Source organism: Staurois parvus, unplaced genomic scaffold, assembly GCF_062004578.1.
Source record: "Staurois parvus isolate SC_StPar_1 unplaced genomic scaffold, SC_StPar_1.0 ptg001065l, whole genome shotgun sequence".
NCBI lineage: Eukaryota > Metazoa > Chordata > Amphibia > Anura > Ranidae > Staurois > Staurois parvus.
The window spans coordinates 6,496-19,460 of record NW_028318861.1 but is presented as its reverse complement, the minus strand read 5'-3'; the positions used below and the strand labels follow the sequence as shown (position 1 = coordinate 19,460).

At 41.5% G+C, this 12,965-nt stretch overlaps 1 protein-coding gene across 1 annotated transcript in view; it reads left to right on the top strand.

Annotated features, from left to right (window-relative positions):
* Positions 1-12,730, top strand: part of LOC149440624 (AP-3 complex subunit beta-1-like) — a 116,261-nt gene extending 103,531 nt beyond the window's left edge. The window contains exons 8-12 of the mRNA XM_089658381.1: positions 5,061-5,213; positions 5,400-5,497; positions 10,064-10,118; positions 10,200-10,271; positions 12,656-12,730. Coding sequence (XP_089514507.1) covers positions 5,061-5,213; positions 5,400-5,497; positions 10,064-10,118; positions 10,200-10,271; positions 12,656-12,730 — 453 coding nt within the window. The remainder of the gene's footprint in view (positions 1-5,060; positions 5,214-5,399; positions 5,498-10,063; positions 10,119-10,199; positions 10,272-12,655) is intronic.
* The last annotated feature ends 235 nt before the right edge of the window (positions 12,731-12,965 follow it).

Below are 12,965 nucleotides of genomic sequence, written 5' to 3'. Positions count from 1 at the left end.
AAATCAAGCTTTGGTGCCTGCTCTGTTAAAGGATAAGTGCACCTTTAACTGCTTCCAGAAGTACTGCAACAGGGCGGCACATGTGTACAAAATCACATATATAATTGTGCAGTTCCGGGTAGGGGACGCACCTTACATGCGCTGCCATTCCCGGCCTCGGCTGTCAATCATCGGGTCCCGGCTGGTGATTCCTTACCGGCACCCGGTGATCGCTGAATATCTCAGACAGGGGAGAGACCTGTGCCATCACAGAGCCATACAAAGCAGTGTGCTTACAGTGTAAAGCACTCACACAGTGAAACAGCACAGTTAACCCTTTGATTGCCCCAGGTGTTAACCCCTTCCTTCCCAGTGCCATTTGTGCAGTGTCAGTGTTTTTTTTTTGTTTTTTTTTTAGCACTGAGCACTGTATTGGTGTCATTGGGGAGGTCAGTGACACCAAGTCAGTTCCTTCCAGTGTCAGAATGCCCGCCCCGTTGCGCCATAAGTCGCTGATCGCCGCCATTACTAGTAAAGTAAAAAAACATAAAAATTGCAGTATATATACCGCCATTTTTAAACGCTATAACTTTCACATAAACCAATTCATTTACACATACTGAAATTTTTATTTAGTAAAGACATGTAGCAGAATACATTTTGGCCTAAATTTATGACGAAATGTGATTTTTGTTTAATTTTTTTACTGGACATGTTTTAATAGCAAAAAGTCACAAATGTTTTTTTTCTTCAAAATTGTCAGTTTTGTTTTTGTTTATAGTGCAAAAAAAATGAAAACCGCACAGGTGATCAAATACCACCGAAAGAAAGCTCTATTTGTGGGGAAAAAAGGACATAAATTTAATTTGGGTGTAGCATTGCATGACCACGCAATTATCATTTAACCACTTGCCTACCAGGCACTTATACCCCCTTATTTACCAGGCCAATTTTCAGCTTTCAGCGCTGCCGCACTTTGACAATTGCGCGGTCATGCAACATTGTACCCATATGAAATTTTGATAATTTTTTTCTCACAAATAGAGCTTTCTTTTGGTGTTATTTAATCGCCACTGGGCGCTTTACTTTTTGCGCTATAAATAATAAAAGTTCAAAAAATTTGAAAAAAAAAAAAGTTTCTTTGTTTCTATTATAAAATTTTTCAAACCGGTATTTTTTCTCCTTCACTGATGTACGTTGATGAGGCAACACTGATGGGCACTGATAGGCAGCACTGATGGGCACTGATAGGAAGCACTAAAGGGCACTGATAGACAGCACTAATGAGGTGTCACGGATAGGCGGCACTAATATGCAGCACTGATAGGCGGCACTGATAGGTGACACTGATGATGGGTACTGATAGACGGCACTGACTGGCATCACTGCTGGGCACTGACTGGCGGCACTGACTGGCACAACCCCTGGGCACTGACTGGTGGCACTGACTGGCAGCACTGCTGGGCTGCACTGCTGGGTGGCACTGGTGGGTGGGCACAGGTGGGTGGCACTGGTGGGCACAGGTGGGTGGGCACAGGTGGGTGGCACTGCTGGGCACAGGTAGGTGGCACTTCTGGGCACAGGTGTGTGACACTGCAGAGTGGCACAGCTGGGTGCACTGCTGGGCACAGGTGGGTGATCTGCTGGGCACAGGTGGGCAGAGCTAGTGGGCGCACTGCTGGGCACAGGTGGGCGGAACTTGCGGGTGGCACTGCTGGGCACCGATCAACAGGGCACTGATCATCAGTGCCCTGATGATCGGTGCCGATCCCCGCTCTGACAACTGCCGGTTCTCGGCAGTACTTTCCTCACGATCTGACAGCGTGAGGAAAGTGCAGCCGAGAACCGGCACTTGCATTTCCCTGTGATCAGCGTGTCATTGGACAGCGCTGATCACGTGGTAAAAGGCCGCTGTGATTGGCCTTTTACCACATCACGTGATCAGCTGTGTCCGTAGGACACAGCGATCACGGAGATCGCCGGGTGCGCGCCCCCTGGGGCGCGCAGGAGAGCGCATTCTGGGAGGCCGTCATATGACGTCCACTCAGAACTGGCCGGCCGCAGTGCAGCCGTCATTCGGCTATCTGCGGTCGGCAACTAGTTAAAGTAACGCAGTGCTGTAACGCAAAAAATGGCCTGGTCAGGAAGGGGAGTAAATCCTCTGTAGGGCAAGTGGTTTAAAAAAAAATAAATGCTCTTCTTTTTTTGCAGTGAAAGCATTGCACCAGTGGGTGGGTGTAATGTAGGGCTCCTGCAGACTGTCGGTGTAATCTTTCTGCCCGTATATCACACATTGGACAGGCAGGCAGTTTCACACTGACAGGAAGGATCAATGATCTACCACAGCACTCAACAGCGCCGTGGTAATTAATTGAGAACTACAAGCCGACATCCATAAAGGCTGTTGAGACTTGCAGCTGATTCATTCACAGAACTCTGTGAATGATTGACATGGCCGGGTGGGTGGAACCCCGCACAGCCGTGATTGTTTCAAAAAGTGACAGCTGGTATGGTAGTATTCTTCCTGTACTGATGTCACTCAGAGGGCTCCAATCACTGAGGTGCTGCAGAAATGAGAACATGTTACTTGTTCCACATGGTGAACTTATCCTTTAACCCTTTCACTGCCAGAACTGTTTTTGCATTTTTTTTTTTTAATTTCCTGGGGGTAGTTTGACCACTGGTTCACCAGTCACTTCTGTGGTTTGTGTGGCTCAGACAATCTCAGTAGAATCCAACTTGTGTGGAACTACATCAAAACAATCAGATGTACTCAGCCTGCTCAATACACTACAGTGCACGTACAATTAGGTAAATGAGGCCAGCTGATCTCCTGCAACGCAGCTGAAAAATCCAGGATTGAAGCATTTTCTAAATTCTTTTTTATGTTATGTGTACATTACCTGTTTTCACTCAGACATCTATGCTTTAGGTCAGTGATCTCCAAACTATGTCCCTGGGGCCAGATGTGGCCCTTTGCCTGCTTTTATGGGGCCCTTGGGCCATTATTCCCCCCACTGTCAGCAACAGTGGGACATAGTTCCTGCCACTGACACTGACAACGGGGTATGCTGGCTGTGGATGGAAGAGGGAGGGAGCCCGGGCTGGAGCAGGGGTCAGCTATGTAAGCATCATTGGTGTCAGTGGCAGTAATAGTGCCCCATCATTGGTGTCAGTGGCAGTAATAGTGCCCCATCATTGGTGTCAGTGGCAGTAATAGTGCCCCATCATTAGTGTCTGTGTGGGAGGAATAGTGCCCCATCATTGGTGTCACTGACATCAATGATGGGGCACTATTCCTCCCATTGATACCAGTGATGAGACACTATTCCTCCCACTCACGCCAATGATGTGGCACTATTCCTCCCACTGATACTAGTGATGGGGCACTATTCCTCCCACTGATATCAATGATGGGGCACTATTCCTCCCACTGATACCAATGATGGGGCACTATTCCTCCCACTGATACCAATGATGGGGCACTATTCCTTCCACTGACACCAGGGATGGTGCACTATTCCTTCCACTGATGCCAATGATGGGGCACTATTCCTCCCACTGATACCGATAATGGGAAACTGTTCCCCCCCTCCCCCCTTAATACTATATTCTGCTCCTGCTGGTCACAGTCTGGCCCTCCTAAAGTTTGAAGGACAGTGAACTGGCCCTTTTTTAGAAAGTTTGGAGACCCCTGGTTTAGGTGAACTGAAAGAACACATATTATTTTACACAGTCTCTGGTGTCCAACTTGTGGCCAGCTCTCCGTGCCCCTGCAGACAGTAGTCTGTTTCTTCTTTACCTACAGTAGGCTGTGGATACCAATAGGTTGAATGGTTTAGTTTATATCTTTTACACGGTTTTAATTTTTCTGTGCTGTTTATTCCCCATTCATTCTTGCATTCTTCATTAGGGTAAACAAATCTTTAGTGTGCAATTCCCCTCCCCAGCCAAGTCCGATCTCAATCCAATGATGTGCACAAGAGCAGAGGCTCTCTCCCTTCTCATTGGCTCAGTCCATTGGCTTCCGTTCCTATCAGTCATAGCCGATGAGGAGGAAGTAGGGCCAGGCTGTGCCCTGTGTTAATGTACATACAGAGCCAGCTTGGGAACGAGCACGCACGTGTTCCCCCATAACAGCAGTAGCTTGCTTATGGGGGCACTCAGCTGGGGGGGGGGAAGGGGCCAGGTGTGCCGGCAGTGAACCTGAGAAGAGCAGGGTCGGGGCAGCTATGTGCAAAATCATTGCACAGAACAGGTAAGTATGACATGTTGATTTTTTTTTTTTTTTGAACATTTCCAATCACTTTAATGCTTTTATAATCGATCTTCTTAATGGAAATATGAAATGTGGCACAAGTAATTTTTAAGGGGGTTGTAGAGGTCAGAAATATGGAAGTTGATATGAAAAAAAGCTGTCTCATGTAACTTGTCTCCAGTCTGTCTCCTGAAAGCGTAACTGTGACCCAAAAGGGGAATTTGAATTCTTCATTTTTGGGGTTGGGCTGGTTCCAAGTATTAGCAGATGCCGCAGGAGTCACAGCTGACTTCCCGCAGTTAACATGCCTGCATCAGGGATCTGAAGACTGGCAAAGAATTGGCCCTGGTGAGGACGGTACTGGATCCCTGGACAGGTAAGTGTCTGTTCATTAAAAGTCAGCAGCTACAGCTTTTATAGCTGCTGACTTTTAATTTATGGAACCTTGGCTGAAGCTCCTTTTTAAGCATGTCCCCAGTCTTCGACAACTCCTATAGCATGTTTGGTCTCATACCATTTCTTTTTTCCATATCTGCAGTCTTTGACCATATCTTGCTATATATCTACAGTCGGACAGCTTTCTGTAGTGTTACATATATTGGATATTATGCGCAGTCCTTTGGTTACCTAGGACGCTTATATCCTGTAAGCTAACCACCATTGCTTTGAATGTTCAGATCTACAGTACGTTATTGAGAAAGGCTTAGTAACTTTGCATAATATGAATAATCAATCCAAGCAGGTGAATTTTGATGATTTATGATTTTGTTTTAGTTTATTTCCTGTTTCACAATTTCAGTTACCTTACTCTGTATTCCTATAGGATGACACAGAGGAAAATGCCACAAAGCAATTTTATGAATCTGATGAAGAAAATGAAAAAGATGAAAAAGAGAAAAAGCCATACACTATGGACCCAGACCATCGGCTTCTCCTAAGAAATACAAAACCATTGCTCCAGAGTAGAAATGCTGCGGTATGACTGTTTTATGTGTATATCGGTATTACTGTATATTCATTCGAATTATATTCCCAACAGTTTAATTCACCTGTAGAAAAGTTTAATAGATTCTGGAGACCTTTTCAGAAATATGCATGAGCATATAGCTTTCAAATGTAAATCTTACTGTGAAGAGATTGTAATATCTGTCTTTGATTTTAGGTGGTTATGGCCGTGGCTCAGCTGTATTGGCACTTAGCACCAAAAACGGAGACCAGTTTAGTTGCCAAGTCTTTGGTACGCCTTCTTCGTGGTCACAGGTATTTCAAGTAGTAGTTTATTATTTTGTTGTTCTTTTTGTTTTTTGCTGTTTTATCACCATTGATAGTTCTCCAGAGAACTACAGGACGTCCTAATTATATAAATGTGGTGCTTGTGAGCTACTATGGTGTATTTCAAAATAAGTTTTAATTATTTTACTAATTACAAATAAATTCAACAAACAAAAAAATTAAATAATAAAATTATAATTAAATGTGTGGGTCATTTACACCATACACATACCCATAATATTGTGTAACTAAAGTCAAATATTGTGAAATCGTGTCGCGCTCCACAAATATTCAATTATAATTATTTAGTTATTGTATTAATGTGTGTTGTTATCCCGTGTGAACAAATCTCTTAAATAATAACCATATATATCATAACGTGATCCTACGGAAATCATGTGCTTATTTCTACATAACCCTGAAACATTGATACATGTGCGATCTCAAAGCAACATAAATATCAAAAGTCCACTCTGTGATACGTCCTCACTAAGTGCTCCTTCTCCTATGTGCGCTTACCTTATTTTTTTGGCCAAACCGTTAAGTGAGGTCAAAAACAGCTTGTGTCCCTTTAAATGGACTTGTGGGTGATTTTAGAGATGTATTTTTGTCCTAGATGGATGGGTGGATGCGTGTAGTGACACTTTTTTCCAGCAGAGGGTCTTGATGTTATCCAGAGCCCTGATTTCCTGGATTTAGGTGGATGGATGGATTTCTCCCTCCCTCCTCCAGGGGGTCTTTCCACTTCTTACTATTCCTCTCCTTATCTCTCCATATATGTTGGTATCTGAAGCTGCACAAAAGCTTTGGAAAAGCTTGCTGTACACACAGCTCTTCAGAGTAGCATTTCCTTTATGAAGCACATGGGTATTTGGATTTAGCCTAACTTTGTAGCTCAGTTAGACTCAGTCAACCTTTCATGGATAATAATAATACTACTTAAATGTTTCCCAAACTGGGTATCTATGGTCATTCTAGGCTAAAGTGGAGTTGACCAACCAGTGAAACATCAATTATTATTATTTTTTTTTTTACCCAATTGGGAAACAGTAAAATATTCAATACGATTTTTTTAAAATTTATTTCTTAAGATCACATTAACCACGTGAGACCCAGGCCAACTCTTACATTCTTCTCCTACAAAGAAAACTGCATTTTTTTTGCTAGAAAATTTCTTAGAACCCCAAACATAATTTTTTAAGCAGATGCCCTTGGGAATAAAATGGTGTGCACAAAACACAATATAATACCCAGTTGTTTGGTAAAATATGATGTTACGCCGAGTAACTAGATACCTAATATGTTACGCTTTAAAATTATGCACTCTCGTGGAAAGGCAACAATCTACAGTACTTAAAACTCTCCATAGGCGAAGCCTTAACAGCCTTTACATGTTACCAGTTTAGACTTACACAGGAGTTATGGTGTTAGAATTATTGCTTTTGCAATAATTAGACCCCAGATTTATCCTCTGCCCTTCAAAGCACCAGATCAAACCCAGATCGGTTCAATCTGATAATTTCAAAGACTGGTAGCAGTCTGTTTACATGGGAGCGAAACTGAAAGTGACAAAACATTCATCGCATATGGTTTGTTGGACCATAGAGCTGATCGGGAATGTTCTGGTTTCTGGACATCTCTATGGTCAACTGACAGAACCCCTGGCTTCAGTCTCCGGCTTCCTGGGACTGAAAGCAGCAAGGGGGGCGGAGGACTCAGTTTCCCTGCATATAATAGTAATCTAGCAGCTTTTTTCAGCATCGCTGGCTGAAAAGGATACCGGCATCATGGTTGCAGCTGCAGCCATGGCCCCGGTAACACCACTCAAACCCGATGACGTACAGGTACGTCGTCGGGCGGCAAGTGGTTAAACTGATTTACAAATATTGACAAACCCAATGTTACATATGTTTATTACAGCTTGTAATTACTGATTTATTATTTATTATCCATATAAGATTGCAAATCCATTTTCAGTACACATTTCTTCAGTACCCTTACAGTAAAGAAGGTGTTAGATGAAATTTCCTCTTGAATATCTTCAAAAATAGAATAAAACGTCTGCAAAGCTTCAATTGCGGCAACTGCAAGATCCTTTAATAAAAGTAAAATTTGATGAATAAAACAAACATATAAAGTTAGCCACTTAGACTACCAAGCTTATTCTGACGCTTCTCATATACATAAAAAACAAAAAAAAATGATTTTTACAACTAGACAATTACATAGAACCCCCAAACATTGTATATTTTCTAAAAGCAAAGGCCCTGAAGAAAAAAATATTGGTTGTTGCAGTTTGTGTCATACAATATTTGCACAGCACTTTTTCAGACACACAGTTTTTAGAAAAGTACCCTATTGTTTGGTAAAATATAAAACATGATGTTACACAGACACCTAATCGGTCATGATTTAAAATGCGCATGGCCATGGAATGGCGACAAATGATGGTACATATAAAACTCCTTAGCTGACGCTTTAAAAGCCTTTACAAGTTACCAGTTTAGGGTCACACAAGAGGTCTAGTGCTAGAATTATTGCTCTCGCTCTGATGTTTGTGTTGATACCTCACATGTGTGGTGTGTCCGCCGTTTACATATATGCGCAGGACCGACTTCCACATGTAAAAGCAATCCAGCAGCTATTTAGCAACTCATTACAGCTTTTACATTATTCAGCATCACCTGCTGGGGAAAAAAGAAGATACCAGGCTCATGACTGCAGCAGCATCCATGACTCTGGTAGAACCACTTAATTCAGAAGACGTACGGGTACGCCCATCTGAGGCAAGTGGTTAAACTGTTTTGACATTGTCTATGTGTTGGTTGATTAGATTGCTACTTTGGTGGGTGAAAGTATCAGTTGCTATCCAAAATGTGAACATTTCTGCATGGTTCCAAATTTTTGAACAAAGCTACATATAAACGGGTTAGACAAAAAAATGGAAACACTACAGGATTTGCAGGTGTAAAAGTGACAACATGTTTTGCTTTGAAAGCTGAAGTGATCTAACAGTCATTTGTTTCCGCTGTGTGATGAAACACTAACAGGTGGGAAGCCTCACCTTTGTTATTCACTGCTTGCGCTGCTAATAATACGGTTTGTCAGAGCTTACTGAGCTTCAAAGAGGGCACTTTGTTGGTGCCCAGTTGGCTAGTCTCTGTGACTGAAGTTGCAAATTTATTTGCCATGTCACGAGGTACAGTATCAAAGGTTATGATGGCTTATACATTTTCTGGGAAAACATTGTCCTGAAAAGTATAAACACGGTTGACATGGTCAGCTGACTGAAAGAGACAAAAGGACATTGTGCAGGATTGGGACCTGGAATAAAAAAACAATTGCTGCAAAAGTGACTGCAGAGCTCAATCTCAGTTTTCACGGGACTGAGATTGAGCTCTGCTGGCACCTTTTCAGTGTGTGTGATTGTATATAAAATATACACACACATACACTATATTTCCAAAAGTATTGGAGCGTCTGCCTTTACACGCACATGAACTTTAATGGCATCCCATTGAGTTGGCCCACCCTTTGCAGCTATAACAGCTTCAACTCTTCTGGGAAGGCTGTCCACAAGGTTTAGGAATCTGTCTATGGGAATGTGTGAGGTCAGGACTCTGTACAGGCCAGTCAAGTTCCTCCACCACAAACTCGCTCATCCATTTCTTTATGGACCTTGCTTTGTACACTGGTGTGCAGTCATGTTGGAACAAGAAGGGGCCATCCCCAAACTGTTCCCACAAAGTTGGGAACATGAAATTGTCCAAAATATCTTGGTATGCTGACGCCTTAAGAGTTCCCTTCATTGGAACTAAGGGTCCAAGCCCAACCCTTGAAAAACAACCCCACACCATAATATACCCTCCACCAAACTTTACAGTACGGCACAATGCAGCAAGGCACGTACCGTTCTCCTGGAAACCGCCAAACCCAGACACTTCCATCGGATTGCCAGACAGAGAAGCGTGATTCGTCACTCCAGAAAACACTAGTACAGTGGCGGCATCCTGTACACCACGCTTTGCATCCGAACGCTTTGTATTGCACTTGGTGATGTAAGGCTTGGATGCAGCTGCTCGGCCATGGAAACCCTATCTATGAAGTTCTCTACGCAGTGTTGTTCTAATCTGAAGGCTACATGAAGTTTGGAGGTCTTTAGCTATTGACTCTGCAGACTGTTGGCAACTTCTGCACACTGCGCACTTCACACTGCAGCAGACCCCACTCTGTCATTTTACGTGGCCTACCACTTTGTGGCTGAGTTGCTGCTGTTCCCAGTTGCTTTCACATTGTTATAATACCACTAACAGTTGACCGTGGAATATTTTAGTAGCAAGGAAATTTCATGGATGGATTTATTGCACAGGTGGCAACCTATCATGGTACCATGCTTGAATCCACTGAGCTCCTGAGCGCGACCCATTCTTTCACAAATGTTTGTAGAAGCAGTCTGCATGCCTAGGTGAGAGAGAGAGAGATTTAGTATTAAGGTTTATTTGGATTGAATTCCAAATCACTATCGTTCTCATTGCTTTTATTAATGTTTTTCAGGGAAGTGCAGTACATTGTTCTTCAGAACATAGCAACCATGTCTATACAGAGGAAGGTAAAGCAGCTGATATTTGTTGAATAAAATATTAAGATAGAAATGTTCTGCTAATAACTTTTTTCTCCATTTACTCCGTAGGGTCTGTTTGAACCATTTTTAAAAAGTTTCTACATTAGGTCAACTGACCCAACTATGGTCAAAACACTAAAGGTCAGTACAAATAATATTTACAGGCTTTGTGAGGGAAGAGGGATGCTTTTTGCTTTTATATGATGTCTGTATTTTAGTAAGTGCTTTATACAGTAGAGTATTGTTCTTTGGTAGAGTTGCAATGCATGTGACTATATATAGATATCTGTAAAATCCCAAAGGGATGTGTTTTTTTTTTTTTTTTTTTTTTTTGTGCGTACTGATATTATGCACTATCATAGGCCATACGGTCTGATCAGCAAATGTTAGTATGTGTTTAGGCCATATCCAGCCATGATAAACATCCCATACTTTAATATTCTCATAAGACAAATTGATCAACTGGAATAGCTCATTCTGAGTCGATTGCTCTTTTCTCTCTAAGAAAGGCTAGTTATATTTGTAGAGTGCTCCTATCTTTATAGGCATGAACTTGTATCGTCACTTGATGTGAACATATATTGATTTAGTCTGTCTATATATAGTGGGTATAGAAAAGAATCGGCCCCCCTTTAAAATAATCATAATCACATGCAGCATGAAATGAAAACAGACAGTTTTTTAGTTTTTTTCAGCTGTATTTACTCACTGCAACTTATAACATTCAAGTGAATGATCTATAACACCAACATGTCATTGTCATGTTGGAAGGTAAACCCTCTTCACATTGACAACTTTCTGGCAGAGGGCAACAGATTTTCCTCAAGAATTTGACGGTATTTTGCCCCATCCATTTTTGCTTCCATCCTGACAAGTGCTTCAGTCCCGGCTGCAGAGAAATTCTCCATAACAGGATATTAGAACCTCCATGCTTTACTGTAGGAATGGTGTTATTTGGATGGTGAGCTGTATTGGATTTCCGCCAGACATATTGTTTAGTGTTTTTGCCAGATCATTCAATTTTGATTTCATCTGACCATAACACCTTTTTCCATGTGGTTTCAGAATCTTCAAAGTTCGTTTTTGGCAAAGCTCAGTCGTGACTGCATGTGGCCCTTTTTGAGGAGTGGCTTTTTTTTTTACATATAGGTGGACTCTATTTACTAATTAGGTGAATTCTGAAGGCAATTGGTTTCACTAGATTTTAGTTAGGGGTATCAGAGTAAAGGGGGCAGAATACAAATGCACGCCACACTTTTCAGATATTTATTTGTAAAAAAATTTTCAAAGTATTTATCATTTTCCTTCCACTTCACAATTGTGTCACTTTGTGTCGGTGTATCAAGTAAAATTCTAATAAAATTAATTTACGTTTTTGTTTGTAATGACAAAATGTGGAACATTTCAAGGGGTATGACTACTTTTTCAAGGCACTGTAGATGTCCAATCTTCTGCGAATGCAGCTGTTGGCTGTAAGGTTGTTGCAAGTTGGGTCAGTTAATCCCTATTTTTGAACTTGTTGGCTCTGTTCTGTTTGCCTAGTTATTGCCTACCCGTTGCTTGGGGATGTCCCAGGGTCTTTGAATACTTGGCACATGTCTGTAAAATTAAGATAAATGGAATTATGACTTACCTGTGAATTCTATTTCTTGGAGTACAGTACAGGACACCTTCCCTTCTATTCCTTGGTTGCTCATTACACATTTCATACTAGAAAAAAAAAAAAACCCCAGGGGGCTCATGGTGTGGGTTAAGGGTATAATTATCCAGCCTATCCCTTTACTCCACTCCAAGATATGAAATTTATAAATAAGTCAAAATTCCGAGTTTTTACCACAATATTTTTGGAAATTGTGGTTTAGGTGGAGTTGAAGTTTTGGTACTTTTTAGCAGGACATATTGATACTAAGGTAATTGCATAGACAGTCACACGCCTATAAAGAAAGGAGCACTTAACAAACTGTGAGCATTTGGAAGTCTCTTATTATTAACATTAATATATTCATTCAGGATTTATATAGTGGCAGCGGCTTGCACTACGCTGTACAAAAATAAAGTGAGATGGTACAGGTTCAATACAATTCTATACATGCAGGTTAGAAGGGCCCTGCTTGTGAGAGCTTACAATTTAAAGGGGAGAGGAAAGTGATGCAAAAGGTAATAACTGCATGTGTTGAGCTTTGGATGATGGAAAAGTACAGTTTATTATATTGAGGCTTATGCCAAACTTTGCTGTATGTTTATATATTTTTTAGTAAGGCCTTCCAGCAATGTGGGTAACTTGTGCAAGAGTTCTTCCTAACGCAAGCTGGTTAAGTTGAATGTTACCAGCATTCATATAGAAAACATATACATGGCCTTGATTACATTTTTCCAGTACTGAAGGGGTTGAGATCTTCCTGGACACACGTAGGCTTACATTGTTCAGATGTTTGTTGTTTTGGGAGTGATGTTGAGTACGAATTGTGTACTTTACTTTATGTTATGTATTGCTTGTTGTAACAAAGGCTTGTTTGTTTCTACAGCTTGAAATAATGACAAACTTGGCAAATGAGGCAAATGTCTCTACCCTGCTACGTGAATTCCAGGTTTGTGTCTGATTTGTGTTGTATGTCGTATTTCAGATCTGCACAATTACAGTTCCATATTATGGTCTCCATGTATGTGAATAGACTTTCAAACTGAGGGCAGAGCAAACCCAGTTGAATGCATACGAGTATAACCTGTGCCAAATAAACCGTGAAAAAGGCCTCAATTAAATCTGGCCAGCATATTCACTATTAAAGGAAATCTTCCTGAGAGAAATGTGAATGTCAATATTCTGGTCTTTATCAT